This window comes from Citrus sinensis, chromosome 2 (assembly GCF_022201045.2).
Source record: "Citrus sinensis cultivar Valencia sweet orange chromosome 2, DVS_A1.0, whole genome shotgun sequence".
Lineage (NCBI taxonomy): Eukaryota > Viridiplantae > Streptophyta > Magnoliopsida > Sapindales > Rutaceae > Citrus > Citrus sinensis.
The window spans coordinates 10,927,068-10,954,913 of NC_068557.1; the positions used below are offsets into that span (position 1 = coordinate 10,927,068).

Consider the following 27,846-nt stretch of genomic DNA (forward strand, 5'->3'; position numbering starts at 1 on the left):
CCTTAGACGGGAAACAAGGGTTATTGTCTTATTGAGCAGCCAGAGAGTTTTTCAGGTCCCAATCTTTAAGGAGTGATATATGCCCCCAATATTGGAAGCATTTTGAGGGTAGTGAATTCATGCGGCGGGTAACTGCTTGGTGTCCGGCGGCTCTGGTTGATCAACGACCGTGGTCATATTTGCTCTTCGCTCAACAGGTTTAGTCATTCATGTACCCAGAGCACTGCCGCTGGACCGCCGCATTAGCATATGACTAAGGTTCCGGTAATACTTGAAGCATTTCCCGTTTGTGGAAAGCTTCAAAAATTTCCATAATAAAACAACTCTCTCTCTCAGTCTCAGGTGATGTGTTCTTAAATTATTATTGATTTACTCCAACATTTTCCATATTTGGAAAATTATTTGAAGAGAACTGAAATTATCCTGATTCATTTATTAAAAATGTGTCAAATAAAAATTCAGTTTTCCGTTAATCTGCAACGAAAAGACATTTTTGCCCTAAAAATACATTTTTAATAATTGCAATTTTATTTGACGCTGTTAAATGAACTATAAATGCGTTAAATCTAATCCAATTACTACAACATTTGCCACTCGCATAAATAATTCTGCAGATGCTGGTGCATTTAATACAAATTTAATTTATATGTTGCCTTACTTATTACAAGGGATCACAATTAAGCCAGGATGAGTAGTTCAATCTTGCTTTTATTGGGTGCAAATTTCTAATCTTTTTCATAATTGAATGAATTAAACTCTCAATAAATTTTTATTTGTATCCGTAGATCATATAAAGGAAAATTAATTTCTTAAACTTAAATAGTGCATTCACAATCTGGTAAAATTGATTAGAGAAAATACTATCCGAATTTCAAATAAATGAAAATGTTAATCTGCCTGGATCCGAATCCACACCCGAATAACAAACCAAGAGAAGACCCGCTCCAAAATCGGAAAAAACTCAATTCCATTTTTGTTTAACCGATCTTGCTATTTTAAGTCCCAAACTTCCACAGAGCTTGCTCAGGCTCAGAGAGTCACAGTCCCCCTGATTCGTCTACCACACGCTTCAGTCAACCAAGTTTCCCGATCAGGTACCACTTTCATCTTCTCATTTACTTCATTACTCTAGTTTTCAACTAATTTTAAGCTTACTTTTCGTTAATCTAGCTTAACTAATAATTAACAACTTTAAAACAGCAGATCTAAGTTAGTACTTAGCACTCACTTAGTCCTTATTTTATTTTATTGTTTCTGTTAGGCTGTACTTAATGTTTGAGTAAGTGTTACTTGGAGATAAAATCGATTTTCCACGATGGAAGGTTTTCGAGCGAAGTTGAGAGTTGCCACGACTGTAATATTAGCTTTGTGGATAGGCATTGCTGCTTTGTATAGTTTGTTAAAGCCTATATCAAATGGTTGCGTCATGACATATATGTATCCGACGTACATTCCAATTTCGTCTACCGAGGGAGCATCTTCATCAGCGAGGTATGCGTTGTATTTGTACCACGAAGGCTGGAAGAAGATTGATTTTGAGGAACACTTGAAGCAACTTAACGGTGTGCCAGTTCTTTTTATTCCTGGCAATGCTGGTAGCTACAAACAGGCAAGGTCTTCTTTGTTATTTAGTTTTATGGACTTGTTGCTAATTTAATTTGCATTTTGTTTGTATCCTCGGCAGCGATTGTAGAATAAGTAGTAAAATGAGCTGCATTTTAGAAAATAAGAAATGGTAGTTGTTTCAACTTTTCCTGATTGTCAGTACAAGTTTCGCGGGATTTTGCTAAGAGTATGATCCTTTCAACATTCCATGTTCATTTTTTGGGAGGTGTAATAAAAGAATGTAGGTCATAATGCAAACATTTCACTAAAAGGTTATGACTTGATTATCAACAGTTAGAAGCCTTATCCTGTCCAACATTTGACAGTCCATATTTTGTTTTGATGTCTGGTAACATATTCAAAGGGCAGTCCATGCTTCAAATGCTTTGAGGGTTGCAAGGTTGATGGGGGATGAGGTTGCTGGTAGATTGCAGGCTTTTACTGGTAAATCTTTAGCTGGGTGGGAGATTGCTCGAATTTGGAATACCAATAAAATCTTGTTATTGAACATGGAAGACCAAATAAATCTGAGTCCTCTACTAGGCATGATGGCTTTATGATATCTGAAATGGACATTTATAATGAAGCCTCTAACCTTAACCTCATTTGTTTTCCATTTTCTATTTAAGATGTTTTGTCCATTTAATTTGTGTTTGCGTTAGTTATGGCTTAGATGGATTTTTGCTTATTCTGGCTTGTTGGTAAGCAGAGGTGTTGATTAGATATGGTGCGTAAGTACAACCTACCCATCCTAGAGAATGGAGGAGGATTGTATTTATTAAGTTGTGGACAGTTGTTTTGTGTCATGGATTAATTGATTCATCTTACCAAATTGGGAACAACTTGTGATTTGAGAATCTATTAACAACTTGAACTTTGCATTCCATTGGAATAAATAATTATATTAAGATAAGTAATTTGATCCCATCAGATCCAAGAAATATGTTATGCAGAGACGAAAATGAAGAAAATCTGGTTGGCACTCCACGGAACCCATTCCAACATTTTTTGTAAAGTTTGCTAATTTATAGGACTGAAAACAACATGATACATATTTATCAAATATCATGATGTTGCGAGGACCTCCAACAACCGAATTGATATCTCTCTTCCTAGAAATTTTAACAGCTTTGTACTACTCTCAGGTGCGATCATTGGCTGCAGAATCTGATAGGGCATATCAAGGTGGTCCACTTGAACACTCATTTTATCAAGAAGCTTCCTTGACTTTGGAGGAGGGTGGTGTAAATATAGATGCATCTATCTTTCATTCATCAAATCAGTATACTCGCAGGCTAGACTGGTTTGCCGTAGATCTTGAAGGTGAACATTCTGCAATGGATGGTCAGATCCTAGAAGAGCATGCAGAATATGTTGTGTATGCCATCCACAGGGTATCACTTAACTTCTTTCTTTGAGCTATTTTCCAAAAATATAATATGTCCATACGATGGATTGTCAACTGAATAGGAATAAGAGATCTTTGAATCATACTTTATGTTCACACTTACAGGATTTACCCCCATACACAGTTTAGAAACTTTGTTACTGAGATGGAACTTGTGCTCTGTTTCTGGAATATATGGTTCTCATTGAAAGTTAGATGTGAGCCTCATTCCAGTCAAGATCTAAAAGCATTTCTTGTCCTTACTTGGTGAAGCTCTATCCATCTATTGTTTATAAGCTCCTGGAATTCTATTTTTTCTATTTGGTTATTTTTCTCGTGGGACATATGTTCTATTAAGTTATTTATTATTATGTTATTTTCTTGTAGCCTCAAACCATTTCTTTCTGAAGTTCAGTTTTCACTTCCTTTTGTCCTTGTAGCCGTTTTTATTTTGACTGCATCATAGATTATTGCTATTTGAACATATAGCCAAAATTCCATTAAATGGCGCAACCTCTAAGTTCTCTCAAACTAATTTAAGCTGGAACAATTTTTGGTTTGTTAGAGTGGGTTCTATAGTTATGGCTTTACAATAACTGCAATTTGGTTATTGTGTGGGCATGTCTGCAGATTTTGGATCAATATAGAGAATCTCAAGATGCTCGAGAAAGGGAAGGTGCTGCGACTTCTGGGAGTTTGCCTAAAAGTGTGATATTGGTTGGTCACTCTGTGGGTGGTTTCGTTGCTAGAGCTGCTATTATCCATCCACTTTTAAGGAAGTCAGCTGTTGAGACTGTCCTTACACTTTCAAGTCCACACCAGTGAGTAACTTCTTCAGAGTCAATGCCCTTAAAATTTTATGGATTAATTAACTTTTTATGAGATTTGCCTATTTTATCCAGATCACCTCCTTTGGCATTGCAGCCATCCTTGGGTAACTATTTTGCACGGGTAAATGATGAATGGAGAAAGGGATATGAGGCCCATACCACTCCAACTGGGCATCGTGTGTCCAATTCAAGACTTTCCCATGTTGTTGTTGTCTCCATCTCCGCCGGTTATCATGATTATCAGGTATATTCCTGTTTTTGGTCACACAATATAGTATGTTGTATATAGTTTGTTGCTATTCAAAAGTTTAGATTTATCATAACATAAAAGTTCCTTTATTTGCCATTCCCTAAATGAGACTACATGATAGGCGAAGTATGTGAAGATTTCCGCTGAAAATTGCATCTGTACAGTATAGGTTTCTGCCGATAGGATGAGCGAATTTAATTTGAGCTGGAAAATAGGTGTGCGTAGATTAAAAATTATTTTCTTCTCTAGTTTATAGCTAGAATGCCAAGAAACATACTTTATGTATTCAAAATTTTCTTCTTGGTAAGGTTCTATTTCTTGAAACTTTGGTGTATGAAAGTAGGGTCTATGTTTTCACTTCTAATTTGGTTGCTTTTTGTGCAAGATAATCACAATATCATGCACGTCGGATTGACAATTATTGTAATGGATGATACTAAACTATGTTTAGAATATGCTTTACAAACACAGAGATGGTCTGGATTATGGTTCTTTATGATCAATGGGAGTGAGATAGGGGATAAAAAATGGGGCAAACTCAAACTAAGTGGTGGGATTAAATTACAGAAATGATGAAATTTGATGAGTTGTAGATGCTGAACAGGGATTTCTTTTTTTCTTTTCTCTTTTTTTTTTTTTGGTTGCTTTTCTTGGGGGTTGGCTGTAGACTGTATAACATTAAGGGAATCGCAAGTAGAAAAATCACTAGTAAATAGATCAGGTTGAAATGAAGTGCTTGCGTGCCTGACTGCTTATAAAGTTAGGAGAGAATGATATATTGTTGTGATCATCAATGTAATGCTTGCTTTACTTTATCACAAGAAATTTAGTCAATTAAGAAAAATTCTATCTATAGCATGGGAAGAACTGAGTTGTGGTTGTTCAGAGGTGTAGTGGGGAGTTAAAAGGATTTGTTAAATAGATGGTTCTGGGAAATAATCAGTATTCTATCCACCTTCTCAAATACTGCACATTTGGTATGTACATTAGCATTTTAATTTTATGTTCATATTAGGTTCTCTTTTATGCCAATGGTCTTGACTTATTCATCCTTTGTTTCAATATTGTATTTTGTACTTCAAGTTTTTTCCTTTGCTGCTAGACAGTGATAGCTTTCTCAAGATTTTCCGAATTGTAAATGTGAAAATGTATAATGTTTTAATTAGTTTAATCTGGTATTTCATTACCCTTTATATCAATAGAATGCTTGTTGTGTAACCTAGCTTGGCTCCACTCTGTCTGTTGATGCTTTCTATTTTTCTAATATACAACTTTTTATGCTTTTCTTAAGGTTCGTTCAAAGATAGAATCGCTTGATGGCATTGTGCCTCCAACCCATGGTTTTATGATAAGTAGTACAGGCATGAAAAATGTGTGGCTTTCAATGGAACATCAAGCTATTTTATGGTGTAATCAACTAGTTGTGCAAGTGAGTGAATTTTGTTTTTCCTTGGAATTTGTTTTTGGTCCTAGTGTGGACGAGTTTGAATATATGTTCTGTGTAGGTTTCGCATACTCTCCTTAGTTTGATAGATTCCAGAACGGGTCAGCCTTTTCTTGACACTCGACAGAGGCTTGCCATGTTTTCAAGGATGCTTCGTAGTGGGACACCACAAAGTTTTAATTGGATGATGCAGTCACACTTGTTTCACCAGTCAACTCCTGCTTCCATTAAGGATGCAAAAGATGCAACTGGTATTATCTTTATGGTATCTTTAGCTCTTCTAGTTTCTGATTCCTAAATATCAGTTTTTTGAAATATATTCTCAAAGATTTACAACATTTTAGTTTGCTTTGTTGAAAAACTCAATTAATGGTGTATGGTATCTTTATCTCTTATGGTTTATGAACTCCTAAATACCAGTTTTTTGAAAGATATTCTCAAGTATTGACAATATTTTATGTTGTAGGTTTCTTTTTCATCATGCACAATTAGCATACGGACTTTTTGTCTTGTTTCTTTGTATAGCTGCAGTTTGTCTCTCTCTAGGAAGTTTTTTCGCATATGTGGACACCTGGTCCACTTCTCTCACTCATTATCACTCTTAATATTAGTACAGTTACTTTTTAATGAAAAAGGAGCTAAAAAAGGGACTTGTGACTAGTTATCTGGATCTGCATGACAATCCTGCTAAATGAGTCCAGCTTGCACTATGTCAAGGCTGTCTGATAGAGGCCCAACCAAAATAGAACCAAATCATGCAAACTTTAGATGTGGGAAGGAGGCTAAGCAGTTATTATCTTTATGAACATTCATTATTTCATGCTCTCTTTTGAACCTTTGTAATTTCTGCTGCGTGAAGTATAACTGTGTTTTTGTTTTCAAGACATATGGCATGGGAATCTCTTTGTTCTTTTGCACTGGATAAAATGTGTCCAGGTTTTATTTTGAAGTTGTTAAAATGTTGTCTTCTGTGTGGAATATCCATGCTTTCAGGTTCTCAAGCTCCTTCCTCATCTAGTTGTCCCAGCACTGTTCAGTGGAGTGCTGAAGGTCTTGATAAGGATTTATATATTCAGACAGCCACAGTAACTGTTTTGGCCATGGATGGGAAGAGGCGATGGTTAGACATACAAAAATTGGTAAGCTTGGACATAGTTTCTCATCCATATCTTTGAAAAGATTTTGTTCGTACTGTTTGCTTCTTACTAGGTGGAGCATTAGTTGCCTGGATTGCTAATATTTTAAGGATTTGCTCCAAATATGACTCAAGATAACCAAAATTATAGAATTATGGCCGAGGGCGAGAATTAAAACTTCCAAGCATATGCCCTATGAAACTAAAGAAATATAGGAACACCCTGTTTTAACAAACCTAAGCCAAAGCTAAAAGAAGTTGAGAAATACAAAATTAGTAGTTTGTAAGTCAAGAAAATATTAATTATTTTACAATTAAAAACTTCTCAAACGTGTCTTGACTTCTAAGCTAGTCTAAAAATTATAGAAGTCAAGACAATTTCAAGAAGTCTTAAATTTCCTCAGAACAAAGATTTGAGCAAAAAACAAAGTTATCAAAGAACAACACCATAAATCTCAGCCAAAAAAAAAAAAATGGCTATGCTGCCTGTTAATATAAGTATAATTTGGGATATTTGACCTAAAAATTACTAAATCATAAACACCCAACACTAACATATTGTTTTGATGTAAGAGATCTTGAGGGTAGTGTTAAATTTACAGTGTTTAGAATTGTACTAAGGGGTAGTTGTGACTTTACTCCATCAAATTATCATAGTCATGTAATACTCCTAATTTTGTCAAATTTATGCTATTTAGTGGTTTTTGGGTCATAATTAAATTAAAAACCTGAATCTTTCTGTCCATGCATTCAAGCAGCTTTTGGGTCAGGTTTTAAGTTTTAACTTTGGTCTTAGGTTAGGTACTTTTCTTTTATATTCCTCAGGTTAACATTAGGTGTTTTAGATGCATAAATAATGACTGCTCTATGAAAAATTCACTGTTCTAGATCTTAAAATGCAGCTCAATTATCAAAAAAAAAAAAAATCTAGCCCAATTATCTTCCCAAGTTGGGTAACCATAAAGATCCGCATGGTGGTTCAATTGTTCTTTTTCTGACATAACTTTGCATTTTTACTTTATAAATCTCCAACAAAAATGGACTGGCTTATGGTTCAACTTGTGGGTGCAGGGTGCGAATGGAAAAGATCACTTCATATTTGTCACAAACCTTGCTCCATGTACTGGGGTTAGAATTCATCTGTGGCCTGAAAAAGGGAAATCAACTACAGACCTGCCGGGAAGTAAAAGAATTCTAGAGGTGACATCAAAAATGGTTCACATTCCATCACGAGCAGCACCAAGGCAGGTATTAAATGTAGTAATACTGCAACGAAGTAAACTGATGTTTTATTGATATGGAGAATCAAATATCATACCTTTTGGTCAATGTGGTTGACATTTTCCCCCCAAATATGTTGTTTTGCTTATCAGCTTGAACCTGGCAGTCAGACAGAGCAAGCGCCTCCATCTGCTGTATTTCAGCTTGGTCCTGAGGATATGCGTGGTTTCAGATTCCTGACTATTTCAGTTGCTCCTACTCCAGTATTGACTTTTATCTGCCTCTTGATCATTTTCTTTCTCAAATCATCATCTGACCTGCATCAGAATAGTTTTTAATCCTTTTTTTTTATATACTTAGAATTGGTGATGGCTTACACAGAAAGAAACAAATAAATAAAAATGCATATGCACTCACATACTCGCACAATCACACACAGAGAGAGAGAGAGAGAGAGAGAGAGAGAGAGAAGGGTGGATATGAAATTATGGTCTCAGTCCATGTTGATCACTAGTTACACTGTTCAACTTCTAATGAAGATCATTTTCTTGTAAATTTTAAATTCAGTGCCATTCAAGAATGAGTCTGTGATGTTTATTGTTGGGCCGGAGTGCTTTTATTTTTTCTTAGAAAATGTGATCTTCCAACTATATCATTTTATAACAGTGAGGTACTCCTTATTTATATTCTGAAGATGTCCATCTTGCGTCATTCCTGCTCTTGGTGAAGCTTAATACATTAATGGTGGACTGCAGTTACTTATTTGCACTTCATATCCTAAATATCTTTTGGCGTTCAACATTCTTGGTTTCTATCTTTCTGCTGAAAGTGGTTTGTAATTTGGATATGTAAATTCTGAACCTAAAATGGTGGCTTGGTTTTATAAGATTTTGCGGTTTTTAGATTCTTTTGAATGGTACTACTGTGTTCTTGCTGATTGTGGTATGGACATGAGACGTACATGATTCATTATGATTTTCTGGTTCTCAGACCATTTCAGGCAGACCTCCACCAGCTGTTTCCATGGCAGTTGGGCAGTTCTTTAATCCTCAGGAAGGGGAGAGGGAATTTTCTTCACAATCAATGCTTCTGTCTGCCTATTCTCCAAAGGTTTATATTTCATAAAGCAGCTGACTTGTTTTTGGGGTTATGAGTTTTACAAACTTAAAGCTATAACTGCTTCAAATAATTTTACATGTTAAGTGATTGGCTTTTGATGGAATGCTTTACAATGTTGTGTAGGACTTGTTTTTAAAGGAGGACCATCCCCTTGTTTTCAATCTAACATTTGCTATTAGCTTGGGCCTTTTGCCTATTACGTTGTCTTTGAGAACTGCAAGCTGTGGGATACAGAATTCTGGGTTTGCAAATGAAGAGGCTGGAGACATTGAACATAGTAGTAAGGAATATGATTTGGCAGATTTATTGTGTTTATCACCAATATTGTAGTTATAATGCTTATTATTTGATATCCTATATTAATATCTTACTGGATGTTTCTGATGCTTTTTCATATGTTTTCATTTTTTAATTTTAAAGGTCTAATAAAATTAATACCCAGACCAATAATTATTTTTCATTTGGAAACTTCTCAATAGATTTTTCCTTTATTTTCTTCTTCTGAACTAGCTTTTTTGGCACTTCAGGGCTTTGCAAAATGCGTTGTTTCCCACCTGTAGCACTTGCTTGGGATCCCACATCAGGTCTTTACGTATTTCCAAATTTATTCAGTGAGACTATTATCATTGATTCTTCACCAGCTCTCTGGAGTTACAGTCAAGGATCCGAGAAAACAATTGTTGTATTGCTGGTACAAAGTTTTCTTTGAACTTAGTTGTTCTTGTGTCACCATATATTTTATTTTCATATTATTTGTTCTCAAAATTTGCATCTTACGTTGTTAACAATTCTATATACTCTGCAGGTTGACCCACATTGCTCTTATAAAACAAGTGTCTCTGTTTCTGTCACTGCAGCTGCCAGCAGATTTTTGCTTTTATATGGCTCACAGGTAACAAACAAGAGTGCATATATGCATGAGTTTGATGCTGAACGAGAACATTCATTGGTTTTGGTGATGTTTTTCTGTCTTTTAAGTTTACCATAATGTCAATGATAGTTTATGAGAATGCAAATTTACGAGACAATCACTTGAATGTTACCTTCCCAACTTCTCAGAGGCTTTGGTTTAAATACTGTCTTCTCTCCAAACAATAATTGTTCGAAATAGGTCTCTCAGTGATAAAACAAGTTGTGTATTTGATAATTAGAATCCATTCGGCCTTAGAATTGGTAATTAATTAATTTAAGAGTATTTAGAACAGGAGACTACAAATCTACATGGGATTAGCTCCGAAGTCCGAACCTATAACCTAAACAATTTCATCATTATTTGAGTCTAGTGTACAGCTTGGATGTACAGAGAACCAGCATATACCATATGCAGAATCAAATCCACTACTATGAATGGGTTTCAAAATTTTTGTCTGTTCAGTAAGTAATTAATTAATTTAAGAGTATTTAGAAGAGGGGACTACATATCTACATGGGATTAGCTCCAAAGTCTGAACTTATAACCTAGACAATTTCATCACATGAATGTTTTTATTTTTGTTCTGTTATGATCAATACACATGTTCTATGGAGATTTATAGAATATATGACACATTAGAGTTTTGTGCATTTTCGCCGGTCATGTGCTGATTTAGTTATTTCTTAGATCAGGATAATAAAGAAAAATAAGTAGTATTTTGGCATACCAGATGCTCAAGAAATAATGGTTATTTTTATGACTGAGGAAATAATGTTTATTATGCTCTCTTATTTATATAAATGAATAATAATAGTTGATAGGTGTTCTTCTATTGGGGGGTTGTTTCTGTCTCATATTTTTTTGAATTAGATAATAACGATATGATATAAGTTCTAACTTATCATGCTGCTTGACTTATCGCATGCAGATTGCTGGTCTGTCCGTTGCTGTTGTATTTTTCGCTTTGATGCGGCAAGCTTATGCCTGGGATTACTATTTGCCTATGCCTTCAATGCTGACAGTTGTGGAGTACAATTTACAAATGCCATTTCCATTTTTGCTTTTAGCTATTCTACCAATATTGGTCTCCCTGTTCCATTCCTTCCTGATGTCTCAACCATTTCCTCCCATCATGAGTTTTGCTGTTGTGTCGTTGATTTGCTATGTGTTAGCAAATGGGTTAATAGCTCTGCTAATATTGGTTTCACAATTGGTCTTCTATGTCACTGCCACTGCACATGTATTTATCAAAACAAGGTTAGTAGGCTCTCTCTTCATCACACGGTGTGAGACTGAGTATTCAGATGATTTTTTTCATACGTTTTTCAAATGTTACCGATTAGAAAAAGTAGGGAAAAAGAAATAAACGGAATAATATAAGTGGAATTTTCTTCTGGTTATTGGGAAGTTTGGAAATGCCATTTGATTGGCAATGAAAACTTTATTACGACTTATTTGAGAGTCTATGAAAATCCATTTCTGGTGAGATCATATATTTGGCATTTAATGGAATGAAATCTTTATCGAAATCCGAATTAAAATTATGTTTTTCCTTTTCTCCCTCCAAGTCATTTTTTCCCTCTTTTCTCCTATTTTTTTATTCCACTGTATTAGACTATTAGTGGTTCATCTGCATGTGAGTATGTGCTAGTAATTTTATATATGCTGAACAGTAAGGGTTGAAATATTTGCAGGTGGGAAGTGTGGGAAGGAAATTTTTGCTTTGCATTTCTTCTTTGGTTTGTCAATCTTTCCTCCAGTTTCTTTTCATTAAAGGTAAATACCTTAAATCTTTGTATTGCATGATTGGTAACTCAGAATATGTTAACGAAAATACTTGTCCGCTGGTTCATTCAAAGAACAGGTGGTAAGGGTCATGAGAGCCAATCAGCTACTTGTTACAGCGTTGGCTGCAATTACCTTGGTGTGCTTTGTTCATCCAGCCTTGGGTCTAATTGTAATTCTCTTGTCTCATGCTTTCTGCTGCCACACTTCATTGTCCAGGTACGCACGTAGCTTATTTTTTAATACTTTTCCTTATGATATCTTTTTGTGGCATTCAAGAACATTGAAATAAATCTCTGAACTTGTTCATTGGTGGATTTGATTGAGTTCTGGGCTTGTTAAGCATGAAGTACTTCAAAACCGTGCATTTCCTATGCCTACTAATTTAAATATAGTAATTCAAATTATTGATTGCATCTGGGCTGCTGATTCCATTGAACAGGGTATGATGATAACTTGAACTGAAACCTCTATGACAAAATGCCATGAACTTTAGTTGTAATGTGAACTTGAGAGCTGCCTTATGTCTCTGTAACAGTTTTTTGACAGCTTCCTTTCGTAGTCATGCATGGAGAAAGGAATTATATGATTATAACACAAACAACAATGGCCGGTCAAAGCTTAGATACACACGGGAAAGAAGATTCAGCCCAAATTTGCCGTTGGACGATTGCAGCTCTAGTAGTCCAGATTCGTCAAAAACTTTCAGTGACACTCAATTAGAGATTTTCCATCACCGACATGGTTTGCTGATCCTGCATCTTCTTGCATCCCTCATGTTTGTGCCCTCACTGATGGCTTGGTTTCAGGTATGAATTAGGATAAATTATTCATTGTTCCAGGAGCACCATTTTGTTTTTCTTTTTTCACCAATTTGTAGGTCCTACAAATAAGTTAACTGGTGGAATTCACTTTTGTGCAAGAACACATGTGCTAGCATTTCTGAATGATTAAACAGGGAGTTTACATTTGTTTAATATTCTCATAAAATTGAATGAATTAAATGTTAATTGATGGACTACAGCTTCAATTAAAATTGATAGATGATTGTGACATTTATGCATCTACAACTGTGGAGCCCTAAAACTGGATCTTAAATTTACATGGTATTTCCTCGAACTTTAAACAAAAATATATGCTTATGTGCTTTAGTAATTAACAGTTTTACTCTTAAAACATAATAATAATTAATTTAAAAGAACAGTACTAAATTGGGAGTTTCTTTGTGATTGCAGAGAATAAGCATGGGACACAGCTTTCCTTGGTTCTTAGATTCAGTCCTTTGCATTGGTGTTATCCTTCATGGTACTGTTATCTCTAAGCCTGAATACAATTACTTGGTTTCTTTCCCGGGCATCCTGGGTCAGGAACTGAGGCTGAATTCCATCTACCTCCTTGCTGGATACTATTCCTTTCTCTCTGGTCTGGCCTTGGCACCATACAGAGTTTTCTACGCAATGGCTGCCATTGGGGTCATTTCACTGGCTTCAAAGATTATAAAGGAAAAATACGGGAAGGGAGAACCACGCTTTGGTGGCAGAAAGCATTCCCACAGACATTGATACCTATAAACATGTGCAGTGCAACAAGATGATGAGAAACACACTTGTAGTCTTGTGCAATCATCTGCCACTGATTGATTTGTAGAACTGGTGTCATCATGCCACATTCACACGCAAGCAGTATGATCCATTTTATAGGTAAAAATATGATTCTTAAAACAAAGAACAAGGGAAAAGATAATTTCATTTTGCATTATTCGGCTGAGGACTTTGCCAGATCTTGACACGAGGTGCTGACGATTGTTTTGGTATGAAACTCAGGTGGTTAATTTTTGTTGTATTACACTAGGCAGAAAACCATAAACATCAACTTGAAATTTTGCAAATAAACGAGCTAGTGATATCTGAGAGATGTGTTGTGAGCTACCTTCCTGATGATTTTGATTTTATTTGTTCTTGTACATAATGGATAATTCTCTTTTTAGCTGCAAAAATGATGCAATGCTTTTTAGAAAGTTACAGATTGGATGCTGGGTTTTGTTGCTTTGTTTCTAAGAGTGTCTTATTAAGCAGCCATGCTTGGTTCTATTTTTCGATTGATTGTTGGAGCAAAAAATAATTTTAATCTCCATGAAGCCGGTGATTTTGGAGTAGTTTTGATCTCTTTTAACTTTGTTTTGTTTTGTTCCAACAGAGTAGAAATTACTTTAGATGATAATATTAAATAATAAATGTAAGATATCTCTATAGCTATTATCGTTTTGTCATGCCACATGCATGTTGATTTTTAAAATTCCAGAGCATACTGTGAAAAACATCAATTTCTTCATTTTAATTCTATTTTAGGTGATGTGGGGATTTGTTATTCATTTTAAGTTGTCAAAGATATGTTCGAATTTGATTTAAAGCATACTGTAGATAAATACAGAACTTATTACATGTTTAAAAGAATTTAAAAAGAAATTAAGATTACGTAATTCATACTTCTTTCTGATTGATTAACAGCCGTTCAAATTCGATAATATAAAAGAAAATGAAGTTCTCACCATAAAGAGAACCACATTTAGTCCACAACGGTGCACTTTAATGAAGGAAAATTGTAAAAACTCCCAAATAATAATAAACTGATCATTTACACCCCTTTGTGAATTTAAGGGGATTTATTACTGTGATTTAGTTCTTCGAAAATGGCATTAGGGCCTAGTTTTTTTTGTTCAAAATTTGAAATAACAAATAGAATATTGGCAGGAAATCGATTGCATATATTCTGACAGTTAACTCGAATGGAAACTATATCAATTTGTATTGTCGATATAACAAATCATGTTTTAGATTATTTTAAAATTAAAAGTAAAGATGAATAGAATGAGACATATGTTGGTACACGATGCAGGAGATGATCGAATGTCAAATTACGATGCCATAATGAATAATATAACTACACATATGCAGTATTATACGTTAGAAAGATTTGATTTAGTACAACTATATTTATCCCAGGCTCATGAATATAGAGTTGCAGAACTCATAATAATAAAAAACAAAAATTTAAATATAGATCATATTCTATTAAGTATAATAAAAAAAGAAGTTTAGAGAAATAATTTTTCATGAAAACAATGGAATATTAATTCTATTGGTAAATATATTGATGCACTTATAATAGACTACAATAGATTTTTATCTATCAAGCAAAGGGAAGAATATGATTGAAATAACCAAAGAATTAGAAGTTATCCTTCTAGTAATATGCTAATAGAATATAACTTGCATAAACTTCACCTTATGCATAAAGATTTAAGGAATAATAATATTCTTAAGGATATAAAAAATATCATATGTCATAAATATTTTACAGAAATTAATGAAATACTATACAAATGGCATAATGAATAAATTATTTGAGCCATTAGTAATTTCACAAAACATAGAAACCAATAGGCTACCACTCTCTAGCTATAGGCAAGGAGGATCTACTTATGGCAGATTTCAACCCTTCGATCTTAATAATGATTTGGATATGTGAGGGAACAATCAATTAAATTGGATTTCACTATATTTCTTGAATAATGGCGGTGCTGATATGGTCTAAGGCAACTAGCGAATTTATTCCAGAATTTTAAGGAATAATACACTGGTTAGTATTCTGAATTATTTTTTTAGATTTTGCATGAACAAAAGTATAATGGGCCTTGATTATTTTCTAGAATTTTATAAGATAGGGAGTGATAAGAGTAACTCAAATTCATAAAACTAGAAAGATCAATAAACAAATTTTTAGATTGAATTGATTTTAGTCAAGAATATCAAGTTATTTGTTGCTCTATTGTTAAAACTAGATTAATTATGAACAAAGGCTTGTATGAAGAAATGAAAAGGACAAACTTGGAGGATAATAGAGAAATATTTGATTTATTCGAAAAAGAAAATAGGATAGTATTAATGGGATCCATATTAACTTGTCTTGAAATGATTCAAGACAGAACTAATAACAAGACTCAAGATCATCCATTAGTGGATAACAATAACAATCATATAAACTTTTTAATTTAGAATGATGAATTTAAATTACAATATTGATGTGAAGTATAGATAGAATGTACCTTGGTTGAAAAGATAGATTAGAAATATACATAAGAGAAATTATCACTGCACCACCTTTGTTTTTCCTTATGTTCATCCAACCACCACAAAATTTTAACATATTCTCTGCACCACTTTTCTTTTTTAATTTGTATCAATTAGCCACTTTTACACTAACACCATTAAATAATTCAAATGAAAAAACAATTTTACCCCTAAATAATTTTAAAAACCATTTTATCTTATAAAAACTTTGAAAAATAAAATATTTATAATTATAAAAATGCTCCTAAATTTAATAAAAATAAATCCCAAATAGAACAGCTAATTTTTATTAAATTTAGATTTTATAAAATTTTAATAATTATTTTTATTAAAAAATTATAATTTTGTGAAATTTTAATAAAAAAATAATTGAATTCATTTATTAAAATAAATTCCAAAATTTTAATAATTTACGGGATTTTTATTAAATCCCAAAATTTTGCAATTATTTTTATAATTATAATTTTTTATTAAAATAATTTTTATTAAAAATAAAATTCTTATTTTGGGATTTATTTTTTATTAAATTTAGAGGTATTTTTAATTATATTTTTTATTTTTCAATTTTTTATAAAACAAAATTGTCTTTTAATTTATTTAGGGATAAAATTATCATTTAATTTAAATTATTTAACGGTGTTAGTGTAAAAATAATTAATTGATACAAATTAAAAAAGAAAGGTGGTGCAGATAACATGTTAGAATTTTATGTTGGTTAGATGAATATAAGACAGAATAGAGATGGAGCAATAATAATTTCCCTATACATAAATTTGTTAGAAGAAAAAATTTGGTTCATGTCTCAAAAAAGACACAGTTATAACTGTAGATGCTAAATTAGAATTTATAAATCTCTATGAATATGATAATCATTTAGATCTTTATAAAAATATAATTAAAACTTTAAAAAGTTTTAAAAATAGATATAAAAGAGATGGAAGGAGAAATCATCCAACTATTCAACATTAATAAATTTAACAATATCACAAGAAATTTAGCAAATATTGCAGAAGGGACCTAGTGGTGCCCACCGTGGTATTTACTGTGGTATGAATATCATTATTGTAATATAAATTATCAATTAGAAAACTAAAAATAATTAGAGAATCATTATATTACGGATAAAACTGTGGTGCAACCATGCCACAGTTGCACCCAACCGTTGGATTCCCACCAATTCAAGTGGACCTCACTCATTTAAGTGGATCCAACGGCTGGTGCAACTGTGGCACGGTACCACAATTGCACTGTAGCCCGACCCTTATATTACTACCCAATTACTAATCTGACTAATTAATCAACATATGTATTCATGTCCTTCTACTGTATCACATGTATATTGTAATCAATAATGAAACATTCAGTGCACAAGTGACTAAGAATCTAATATAATTTAATACTCAAGACTCTCACCTCATTAAAATTCTCAATATTTTTTAATGGCTCATGAATAATGATGAACCATTTTTTAAAATTATCATTATATATAGGAAAAATATCCACCGTCCACCCGTTTTTTTCACATTTTTAAAAAATATACAATTCCTTCATTTTTTTGCTGGAATCCACCTAAAGTTATATTTTGTTTCACTTTTTCACTTCCGTTTGAAATTCTTTAAGAAAATTAACAGAAACTTTAAAAAATAACCATTTTACCCCTAAAACGAAAATTATAATTTTACCCAAAAAAATGCCAAAAATAATTTTGAAATTCAAGAAGTAATTGATTTAGCAGATTACATGTCTTTACTGTTCAGCGCAGAGACGCTTATATGATTGCAGTAGTATCGGTTGACTTTTAAATGCTAATTTTTGTACAAATTAACGATAAGCTAATTTTAATTCTTTGTTGTTTACAACTTTGCGTGCATGTCACAGTCGTTAGCAATGAGCCAATGAAAAGTGCATACCAAAATATTTTGGAGCTTTTACGTTTCTGGAGTTCATTCTTTGCTTTTGTGTATAAATTACTTTGGTTGAATTTTTATATAACCACTAATTATACTCTGATTTTTTAAAATAAATATGCACATGTTATAATATTATTTACTTATTATATAATTAACATGATAATCCAAAAATATTCTAAAATTCTTTGAAAAATACAGTTCATAAGTACCAATTATTCAATATTTATAATGTAAAACCAGGAAAATGAGTTACACAAATGTTAAACACACCCCCGAAAATCCAAGCACATGCTAGTAGATGATAGAGAGGCAGAACGGCAATAATAAAGCTAATGAAGCCAAAAATGCTGTGCTGAACAAATGAGGAGAGATGCCAGCCGCGGCAGAGCCACCGTCTCCGGAGCCGGTAGCCGGAGCTGGACCAGGGGCCATGTGGTGGTGCTCATGTCCTGCGTGGGACATTGCCGCTGATACCATTATCGCAAAGATCACACATATCATGGCAAAGGAAGCCATTGACTTTCCGGTTGCCATTGCTTATTATATGAGAGTTTGTTGTTGCAATGAATAAGTCTAAAACTCTTACAACTGTGGAATTTATACACACGAGAAAGGCCATGGCCTGCAAAGTTGACATCGACCCTCAACAGTAGTTTTCTTTTTTTAATTAGGCTAAATAAGTGGTTGAGGTTGTTTTCAAAACCATCCAAAAAATGGTTTTAATTAGTCGGGAAAATCAGAAATGGGCAGCTGTAGTTCCAATGGCCAGCATCAGAGACTTAGTACCATCATGTACTACTTGCAGTACAATAGATCAGCTTTAAGAAAAAGAAAAATTATTATCACAGAAAATTTGGCAATTGATGTGCTTCTCACATTTGGATTTAACTAAATTATCAATTTTGACTTTTACGAAATTATCATTAAATTAAAAAAAAAAAAAGGATTATATACGATTTAGTTGCATGTTTGATAGAGTCAGCCATTAACAGTTTCAACTTGATGGGCTTTTGAAAACCATCATTTCCTAACTTTCATTGCTTTACTGGTTGTTGAGACCACCAAATTGACACAATCATTGAACAATGTCACCAAACAAACAATTGGACTAGCTTAACTAATTTTTCTTGTGGAACAAGGCACCGCGTTAGGTAGCAATTTTATCCAAATGATTAGGTTATTGGATCAAGATTGAATGTTAATTTTAAACTCAAGTCTAATAAAACTCATTAAAAAACATGAGTAACTAAAGAATTAGGAAATTGTCCCCAAAGATTTCGTGGAGAGTGACTTTCAAACAACTCTAAATATCTGACCACCCACATTCGAATCCAAGATAAATATTATAATCTTTGTAACAATGGTGAGCTAGCAATCACGAAAATTGAACTTCAAATTCAGTTATTTCACCTATGACACTAAGAGAAACTGCTTCCAGCTTCCATATATCTCCTGCATTATTTCTCAAATAAAGAGGGTAGAGTGGTAGCAAGAAGACTAAATAAATGAAACAAAGAGTAGATTACGAGTGAACAAGATCAGCCTACCTCTCCAAATTAGGTTCGATGGGTTTATGGGGAGAGATATTAAAGACATTGTTAGATAGTAGAAACAATGATTGAGCTGTTTTGTTTTGTGTTTAGATGTATAGCTAGTATAGGAATTTATGACACTTTTTGGAATGTTAATTACATATATTTAATAATAGACGAAATATAAAGAGAAATTAGGAGCAACTTTTGAAGTTAAACGAAAAATATTTTTTTTACTAATAATTACTATTCACAAGTTCGTATTCAGAACTAAGAATATAAACACGATAATTATTCTTTAAAACTTATATCACAATAGATCTTTATTCATTAACCTTAGTTCAAAAGATAAATTTATATAAATACACGCATTATCATGCACACATCCACCCATTGACTATAGAACATTAAAACAAATATATTAAAATCTTTTTACTCTTCCAATTTCCAATTTCTAACCGGTTTTGAAGTTATGGCTTAGTTGATAGACTAAAAAATCCATGCCAAAGGAAGACCAATAGTTACTGGATAAATCTAAATTGATAACTTCTGCAAATGGAACAATTAACAAACACAAAAATAGTGACCAACAACTAATAAGAACATAGTTGTACATAGTGGGAAATATATCAAATAAAAACATCTAATAATCTATTGTTATATTTCATTTTCTCCAACATTTCAACTTGTTAGTTTATGGCTTTAAGCTTAGTATAACAAGGGATTGTAAAGGATGTAAAGGAATGCTGAAGGGATGCATATTATTGCTTAATTGAAAGTGATTTTTGTGATTAAGTTCTCATATTAACTTCATGAGACTGGCAATAAGATTGACATGATTACATCGAAATACTAAATAAAAAAGAAATCTGAAAATTAAATAATATTCAATTAAATTCATATCAATCAACAAAAGTAATAATATAATTTTTGGAAATTACTTTTATGAATTCACATGCCTACATTTAATAAATTTCTTCACATTCTACTATAACCAATTATATGTTTTTCTATTAGCTTATGTAATAACTGTTCTATCTTGCAAAATTCATAATTTCATAAAACCAATATCTTATGAGTAGTCGGAGTAATGCTACATTTCCCAACTTGTATCGCCATTATTAAACTTCAAGCTCATACAATATATGGTGAAATGAAATATAAAATTAATCATCCAATAAAACGAGTCGAGTTATATTATAAGCGTTAATGGGACATATGCCGTCAGTTGGGGCATATGCCCTTAATGGATCCGTTATAACGGCCGTGAAATACAGCTTATGCTGTCAACAAACTTCATTTTTCCTTGTTAATTTCTTCAAATACTTTCATCTCTTAATCACAAGAAATGCATCCAAAAACATATGTTCACAAATCAACTACTCTTCCGTAGTTCCGTGTCAATAAGAGCCACTGGTAGATGACAAAAAGTTAATATGAGACGCTATAATGGGCGGCCTCTCATTCTAATATTAATGGCCCTGGATGCCATTGCTCTCAAATTTGCTCTAGCTAAGGAAAGAGAGCTTCCAGAATGCTGCTCACGAGTTCCCATAAAAGCTTCCATGAACTCCTCTCTCTGCAACCTTAAAGCCAATACCGCATCATCCTCATTTTCATTACGAGTATCTCTCCTCCTTGTACTCGCACGTCTGCTTAACAGCCGCGTAAGATTCTCTCTTTCCAACCTTATAGCTAGTGCAGCATCCTCATCTTGGCTTGGTATCCCCCTTCTCCTTGTACTTCTATCTCTAGTTGATACCGTGGAAGGTCTAGTGCTCCGTCTTTGTGGGTTTTGATCCTCAGCTTCCAGGCTATCCACTGATCTGCTTATTAGCCGAGCAAAATTTTCCCTTTCAAACCTTAGAGTTGATGCAGCGTACTCGTCCTGGTTTGGTATCTCCCTTCTCCTTGTAGTTGCATCTCCACTTGATGTTGCTGAAGATCTCATGCTTCGCGTCCGTACATTGTTATGGAATCCTCTTTGCGGGCTTTGATGCTCAGCTTCCGGACTATTTAAGGCTGCAGCAGCCTTTCTTGCTTCGACCTCTTGGGGAAATAGAAGTTGGATTGTGTTCCAAAGAACTGTGTTCACAGTACAGGATCTTCCATTGCTGCAATGATAAGAAAAGAAGGATACAAAAAATTATTATAGTGCCTTGTCATTTTAAGTAAGAGTTTATTGATTAGCAAGACATTGAGGATCAATTTACCTAATTAGCTGTCTGCACTTTGGGCATTTCTTCCCACATTTATCAGCAGCAGATCGCAAACATTTCTTACAGAAGCTACAAAACAAATAGTGCTATTCAGAACCAAGCAATGGTTTGTATAATTGCTCAAAGCTCACAGAAGCCCAACAAATGCATTACAGAGAAAATTCAATCAACTTATAACACAATTTTCGCTACTACTCAAGCCTTCAACAGAATCAAATGACAATGCAACCAATCTAACATGTTAAATTGTAGGCCTTATAAAGTTGGATCTATGTGTTTACCTGTGGCCACAAGTAGTGGTACTAGGTTCAAAGCAAATCTCCAAACAAATCTGCAAATTACGCAAGATCCCAGTTACTAAAACTACATACAACCCAATTTGCTTCGTTCAGTGAAGGTTTAAAACTAGTAACAAAATGTTCAGTGCAAAAGTTCTTACCGCACAAGAAAGTTCTTCCCTAAGCTTATCAATGCAAGTGAGAACAGAACTTGAGGATGAACCATCGTTACTCGGTTCTGTCAGTTCATCTCCTCCCACACTCTTTTCTTCTTTGGTTTTCTTTTCATCGTTTAATTGTACCTTATTTTTACCACTCTCTGTTCATAAATAACATATATATATTAGAATAGTTCATTTTTCTCTTCAGGAAGTGAAGAGGATATCAGTATCAATATATACCTTGTCCAGAACTCTCGCCTTCATCGAGATCTAAAACTGCTATGGGGATCGAAACAGGGCTCCTTTTCTGAAGCCTACGTTTCCTGTAAAACCGATCAACACAAAGTGTCCCTTTAGCAGCCAAGAAAATCAAATGACATAAAGATTGGAAAAAAAATTTAAAAAATCAAACAGTCTAGGTGGGTGCAACCTATCTTATTTTCTTTCCTGAAGTTTCTCACAAGATCCAATGTAAAAATTAACAAAGAAATTGTCAATAAAAGTCTCAAACTTCATCTCTATTTGACCCACTTGAGTTTCTTTTCTTGTAAATACTCAGCGACCAAATACCAAACAACAATTTGAAAAAAAAAAAAAATTCTAACAATGCAATGATATCACAAATGTTTTACCTTCTTGAATTAGATGGTGGAGTCTTGAATGGCAAATCAAATCGTCTCTTCTGCTTAGACTCTCGATCGGGCGTATCCTCAACAACAAGGCTGGCTACAAGAATGGCCTCCTCGTCCCAGCCAGCCATGGCAGCCACAGACTTGAATCTGGGGCTGAACAAACTCTCCGTACTTTGGCCATTTCCGGCAACTGGGTTCGGTTCTTTTTGGTCTCGTAGGCTCTGTTTTGGTTCTTCGCTCGCCATCTTTTAGGAATCTTGTAGTGTTAGAGCGAAAAAACCGATCTGAATCTTAATAGAGAGAGTTTATAGGGTAAGTAAATCTATCTTAACGGTCGAATTCTTTTGAATCTACTTTTGTCGAGCCCTTCTCTAACGGCTATATAATTCGGTGGTTCATCAGTGACCGTCCATCTATTCTCAGCTTTGTTTTCTTCTGCTTTCATTTTTTTTTTAATTACTATTTATTGCCTAATGGGCCTTTACAACATGGGCTTTGCTGTAACAACTGCTGTCAAAATTGTATCTCATGCTGTCATTGCACGCTGCTATAATTTCTTCTACTGTAATAATTATTGAGTACAAATATTTACAAACGACACAATACACTGCTATCTTTTATATCTACAAATACTCACCATAATTCCAACAAAAGGTGGGGGAAAAAGATCGAAGAAATATAAAGCACGTAATTCCAATTTTACCCTTCAACGACCAAACTATTTGTCACTTGTTGCCATGGTAAAAGATGGGTTACCGGATCAGCATATTCCAACACCCTATCTCTGAGGGCAGTGTCATTGACTTCACAGAACCGGCCGGACCAATCCGGCGGCTCGATGGCTCGGGTCCCGAGACCGGGGACTCGATCCTTGGATCCTACATTTTGGGTGTCCTGCCAATCAGCCACATAAGTTGCCACTCTCCTGAGAAACTTGTCCTTGAACACTTCCCACACCTGATACTTGTAGTGATTAATAACCAACATGCTCCTATTGACATTCACATACTCAAAACCATCTCGCAAATGAAAATGATGCACCACATTGATCAACGTCGAGTTAAGTGCCTCGGGCTTAACTATACTCTTGTGCCTCTCCGGGGTCGCCAACCGACACGTGTACCCTACCATCACCCCCTTTTTCGGTACCTCTTTTAGCCCCGACGGTCCAAAGCTGTGACACGATATCCGTAACTCCGCTACGCTGCCATCCCCGGATAAATTTCTAATCAAATCATGTAATATAAGGCCCGATGGCAAGCGAAAAAACTCGTCGACATCAATAAACCCGACCCAATTGCACACGTCCCGTGCCCGTAAGGCACAATGGGCGAACCCGGCCTCCTGTGTCTTAATCCAAGGCCAAACATGTCTAGTGATATTGAACTTTTCACTGGATAGCGAATCAATAACACTCTCAATATTATCATTGCTGTTGTTGTCGTAAATAAACCAACGCTGCACTCCAATTCGGGCATGGTACATGACCCATTCTCTAATGAACCTCGCCTGGTTACGCAACATTGTACATATGCACATTTCATGGTCCTTCTCGGCAGGCGGCTCAGGACCCGACAAGCGGACCGGGTGGGCGACAGTCCGAAATATTCCTTTCCCTTTCAACCTGATTGACACCTTGATAAAATCATCCCGATGTGGCCCACTCAGTACACTCAAAGGGGTTTCGCACCGTCCAACCTCCTGACCAATTGACAGCAATTCTGATCTTAACAGGAACTTGATTCTCCTAAAATCCCAACCGTACACGCACTCAAATCTCGAAGGGTTGTAAGCTCTATCTCGCCGTAGATTAAGCCCCTTGATGAAGACAAGGGTAGTATTGTCTCGGTCGAATACAGCTTCGTAGCTAACTGAGTCCCACCGATGAACATACCCAACTGGAATATTAATAATATTCCTATGTCGGTTTAAATCAAGGGATATGTTAAAGCCACGTGGAGGGATGCGACACCGCAATATTTGTTCGTCAAAATCACGACCGTCTATCCGAATAGGCGGCTGCTTGAATTTGAGCTCAAACGGCCGGGATGAGTTGGCGGGATAATAAACGCATTGGAAGTCCTCTTCGGTAAATAACCGAGCCGGCCGAGGGTATTTTAGGAAAAGCAGTACCTGATCGGGGAGCATAACCGTTTCTCGTAAAGAAACCCCAAGCGATATCGGCGATTCATCGCCTGTGGCTCTCATGATTGGCGCTCGCCATGTGGACCCCAGTGCTGGGCGAAATCTCTCTGTTCAAATTAAGTAATTTAAGGTGAAATTTAGAAGAACACACTTCAATTAATTTTTAATTATATGAAAAAGCTAATCATGAATTATTATCATCATCATCGTAATAATAATAATCATCATCATCATTTTATTTCTATTTATTTCATTCAAAAGAAAAAGAAAAAGGAACAGAAAAGAAAACAATTACCTCTAAATAAGAGGCGAAAAGTGGAGAAAGTGAAGCCACCGAGGAAAACACAAGAGAAGATTACGCAAAGATAGGACTTCAAGAACCGGTGCGACAAAACGACGTCGCGATTCCGGCGTTCCATCATCATCACCGGCACTGCCAAAATTGATCAGCTCCTGCTGCCGCTGCTGTTGCTGTTGTTGTTAAAAGAGGCAACAAGAACGCAAATTCTTGCTCAGATACTTTTTCCTTCTTCTCATTCATGTATATAATTTTTTCCTTTCTTGTTTGTTTTTGTTTTTGTTTTTTTTCCTTCTTCTTGAGGTGCTCAAAACACACGTCTAAGGGAAGTTGTGGAGTGAGAAAACACAAAGGAAAAAGAGAGAGAAAATCGGTGAGAGAATGAACTGATATGTGTATATGTATATATATATATAATCGTTGCTGCTTGTTTCGACCGTTCATATCGGTTTACTAGTGGTAGTTATTTTGCCTCGTTTGGCTCTAATCCCCTGTAATTCTTCATCCGTGTTCTATTATCAAAAGGAAAAGGTTTCCCAAGACTTCTGAGGTACCGGCATCCACTCACATCGTGCCAACTCATCATTTTTATCGAACAGTCAAATTTCTTCATTTCTTTTGTCTCATGTGCGTATGTTTCACCTTTGTTTTAAAGGACTTGACTAGCTTACAGAATCTGTAGGCTACAAACTGCAGCATCAGCCGTTGGATGTCGTTGGATGTGCACTGAGAAACTAAACAATAGACAATCGGATGATGGGATGACAGGAGATGTTTGTTACGGAATCTGTACCATAGACAGGTCCTGTTTTAAAATATAGGAGATTGTCATTTTTTTTCCTACACTAATTAACATATACTATTTACCTCACTATTATTTTTATAATGGTTAAAAATTTCTCTAATAATATAAATTTATAATACTATTCTTATTTTTAATTACTTTTTTATTTATATTTATTTTAAATTAAATAAATTACATGAATAGAAACTAAATAAAAAAATTAAGTATTAAAAACAAAAAATATATGTTTTGATATGTGCAAAAAAATTAATAATAAAATTTTTTTCTTGTAATTATTTATTTTGTGAACATTTTCTTATAATAAATATTTTTTAATATTTTAAAATTAAATGTAAAAAGTATAGGTAAAATATTTTATTATTTATCTTATAATAAATTTTTATTTGTCATTCAAATTTTCTTATAATAAGTTTTTTATCATTTTATAATAACTTTCTTATATATTTATTGTAAGAAAATTTTCACAAAATAAATAAGTACAAGAAAAAAAATTATTATTAATTTTTTTCTCATATCAAAACATATATTTCTTGTTTTTAATGCTTATTTTTTTATTTAGTTTCTATTCATGTGATTTATTTAATTTATAATAAATAAAAATAAAAAAAGTAGTTGAAAATAAGGATAATATTATAAACTTCTGTTGTCAGGGAGGTTTTTGATCATTATAAAAATAGCAGGGGGAAAATGGTATATGTTAATTATTGTAGGGGGGAAATTGATAATCTCCCTAAAATGTATTGCCGTTTGTAATTGTAGTGAATAAGAATGTCTTTATACATGAAACTATACAGTGGACCATGCTTTCTATATGTAATTTTATTTATCAATATAATATATGATCGGAGCATTGTACAATGTGTCCAATTCATGCTGTCCAGTTCTTTTTTGGAGTGTTGTATAATGAAATTCATAACTCTTCTAATCAGATTCGAACAAGCGGTGAGCGACATCACCTACTAGATCAAAATTCAATATTATTGTGCTGTGTAAAATTAGCCGGTACCTTACATGATATAAATTAATTGGTTGTATAAGAAGGGTCTTCACAATTATTTTCACAATTACTTTCATTTTATAACCAATCAATCTATACCATGTAGGAGTTTGTATAAATTTTATGTCTATATCATTACTAATAATCTACCTACCATTATTTGCGTTTTCCAAAAATCGAATTTAATGTTAGATTTTCATGTCTAATTGCAATAAATTGTTAAAATATAATTAGACCCTCAAATTTGTATTTTAAAATATGTGATGGATGTTTATATTAGAGAATTAGTAACATATAATTAAATTAATTAAGACTTTTACTGTAAATAACTAATTACAAAATGTGAAAAATATATCCTGCAAAATCCTAAAGTTCGTGTATGATTGAAGAATTTTCCTCCTGTCTATTCGATGATTTGTAATTTGGGTTCCCTTCGGTGCATCTACTGTCAATAAAATGTCATTATCATTATTTTTTTGGAAAGGAATTTGCATTACCTCTTTACTATAATTTGTATTTCAATTGTTATCTATTATGTATTTCTTTTGATGTACCAAGTCATAAGTTAATCATCAATTCAGCATTAGCAGTTCATCATCAATTCAGCATTATCAGTTTATATATACCGAGTCAAACCGATTGGCCCTAAATGTACATAGAATAAAATCCTCTCCTTATATGAATTCTATTGAGCTTTTAAAAATTTCATACTATGTATCTTTTAATGATAGTATATTGATAAAATTTAGTTTCTTTATTTTTTATTTATTTATTAACTACTAATGATCATTTAAATTATTTGCTTAGCATATGGCTAAATAGGAGAGAATCTTGATCCATTACACAAGCATTTAAAAAAAAAAAAAAAAAACCTCACTCTTGGAATCTCTCTATGTCATCTAAACCATTGGATGTTGAAATCAAGCTTTTATGATTTGATTCCAATCTATTTTATGAATCATGCTAAGTTATATTTTATATAACTTACATCAACATATGAGTTGCACCTAATAACTCAAATGTTGTTTGATTGGATGCATGTCTTGAGTT

General features: G+C 33.8%; 2 protein-coding genes across 3 annotated transcripts; one reads left to right on the plus strand and one right to left on the minus strand.

Annotated features, from left to right (window-relative positions):
• Window positions 1–879: 879 nt before the first annotated feature.
• LOC102631212 (uncharacterized) lies at window positions 880–13,706 on the plus strand. Of its 2 annotated transcripts, none has more exons than XM_006469905.4 (19): window positions 880–1,094; window positions 1,262–1,609; window positions 2,751–2,999; window positions 3,623–3,813; window positions 3,895–4,066; window positions 5,364–5,501; window positions 5,578–5,767; window positions 6,510–6,655; window positions 7,723–7,899; window positions 8,025–8,135; window positions 8,863–8,982; window positions 9,115–9,271; window positions 9,519–9,682; window positions 9,797–9,883; window positions 10,833–11,161; window positions 11,599–11,680; window positions 11,769–11,908; window positions 12,252–12,498; window positions 12,925–13,706. In XM_006469905.4, the coding sequence occupies exons 2-19, from the start codon at window positions 1,316–1,318 to the stop codon at window positions 13,249–13,251; spliced, it is 3,321 nt and encodes a 1,106-aa protein (XP_006469968.1). In that variant the 5' UTR covers window positions 880–1,094; window positions 1,262–1,315; the 3' UTR covers window positions 13,252–13,706. The 2 variants fall into 2 exon arrangements, with proteins under 2 accessions (XP_006469968.1, XP_006469967.1); XM_006469904.4 differs by having other exon boundaries at window positions 882–1,094; window positions 12,228–12,498.
• A 6,699-nt stretch (window positions 13,707–20,405) lies between these two features.
• Window positions 20,406–25,424, minus strand: LOC102630915 (glycosyltransferase family 92 protein RCOM_0530710). The gene is given in 8 exon segments (XM_015527645.3): window positions 20,406–21,375; window positions 21,475–21,549; window positions 21,762–21,811; window positions 21,920–22,077; window positions 22,160–22,242; window positions 22,552–22,807; window positions 23,271–24,803; window positions 24,992–25,424. Coding segments are annotated over 8 exon segments (2,955 nt in total). The 5' UTR covers window positions 25,122–25,424; the 3' UTR covers window positions 20,406–20,705.
• Window positions 25,425–27,846: the final 2,422 nt, after the last annotated feature.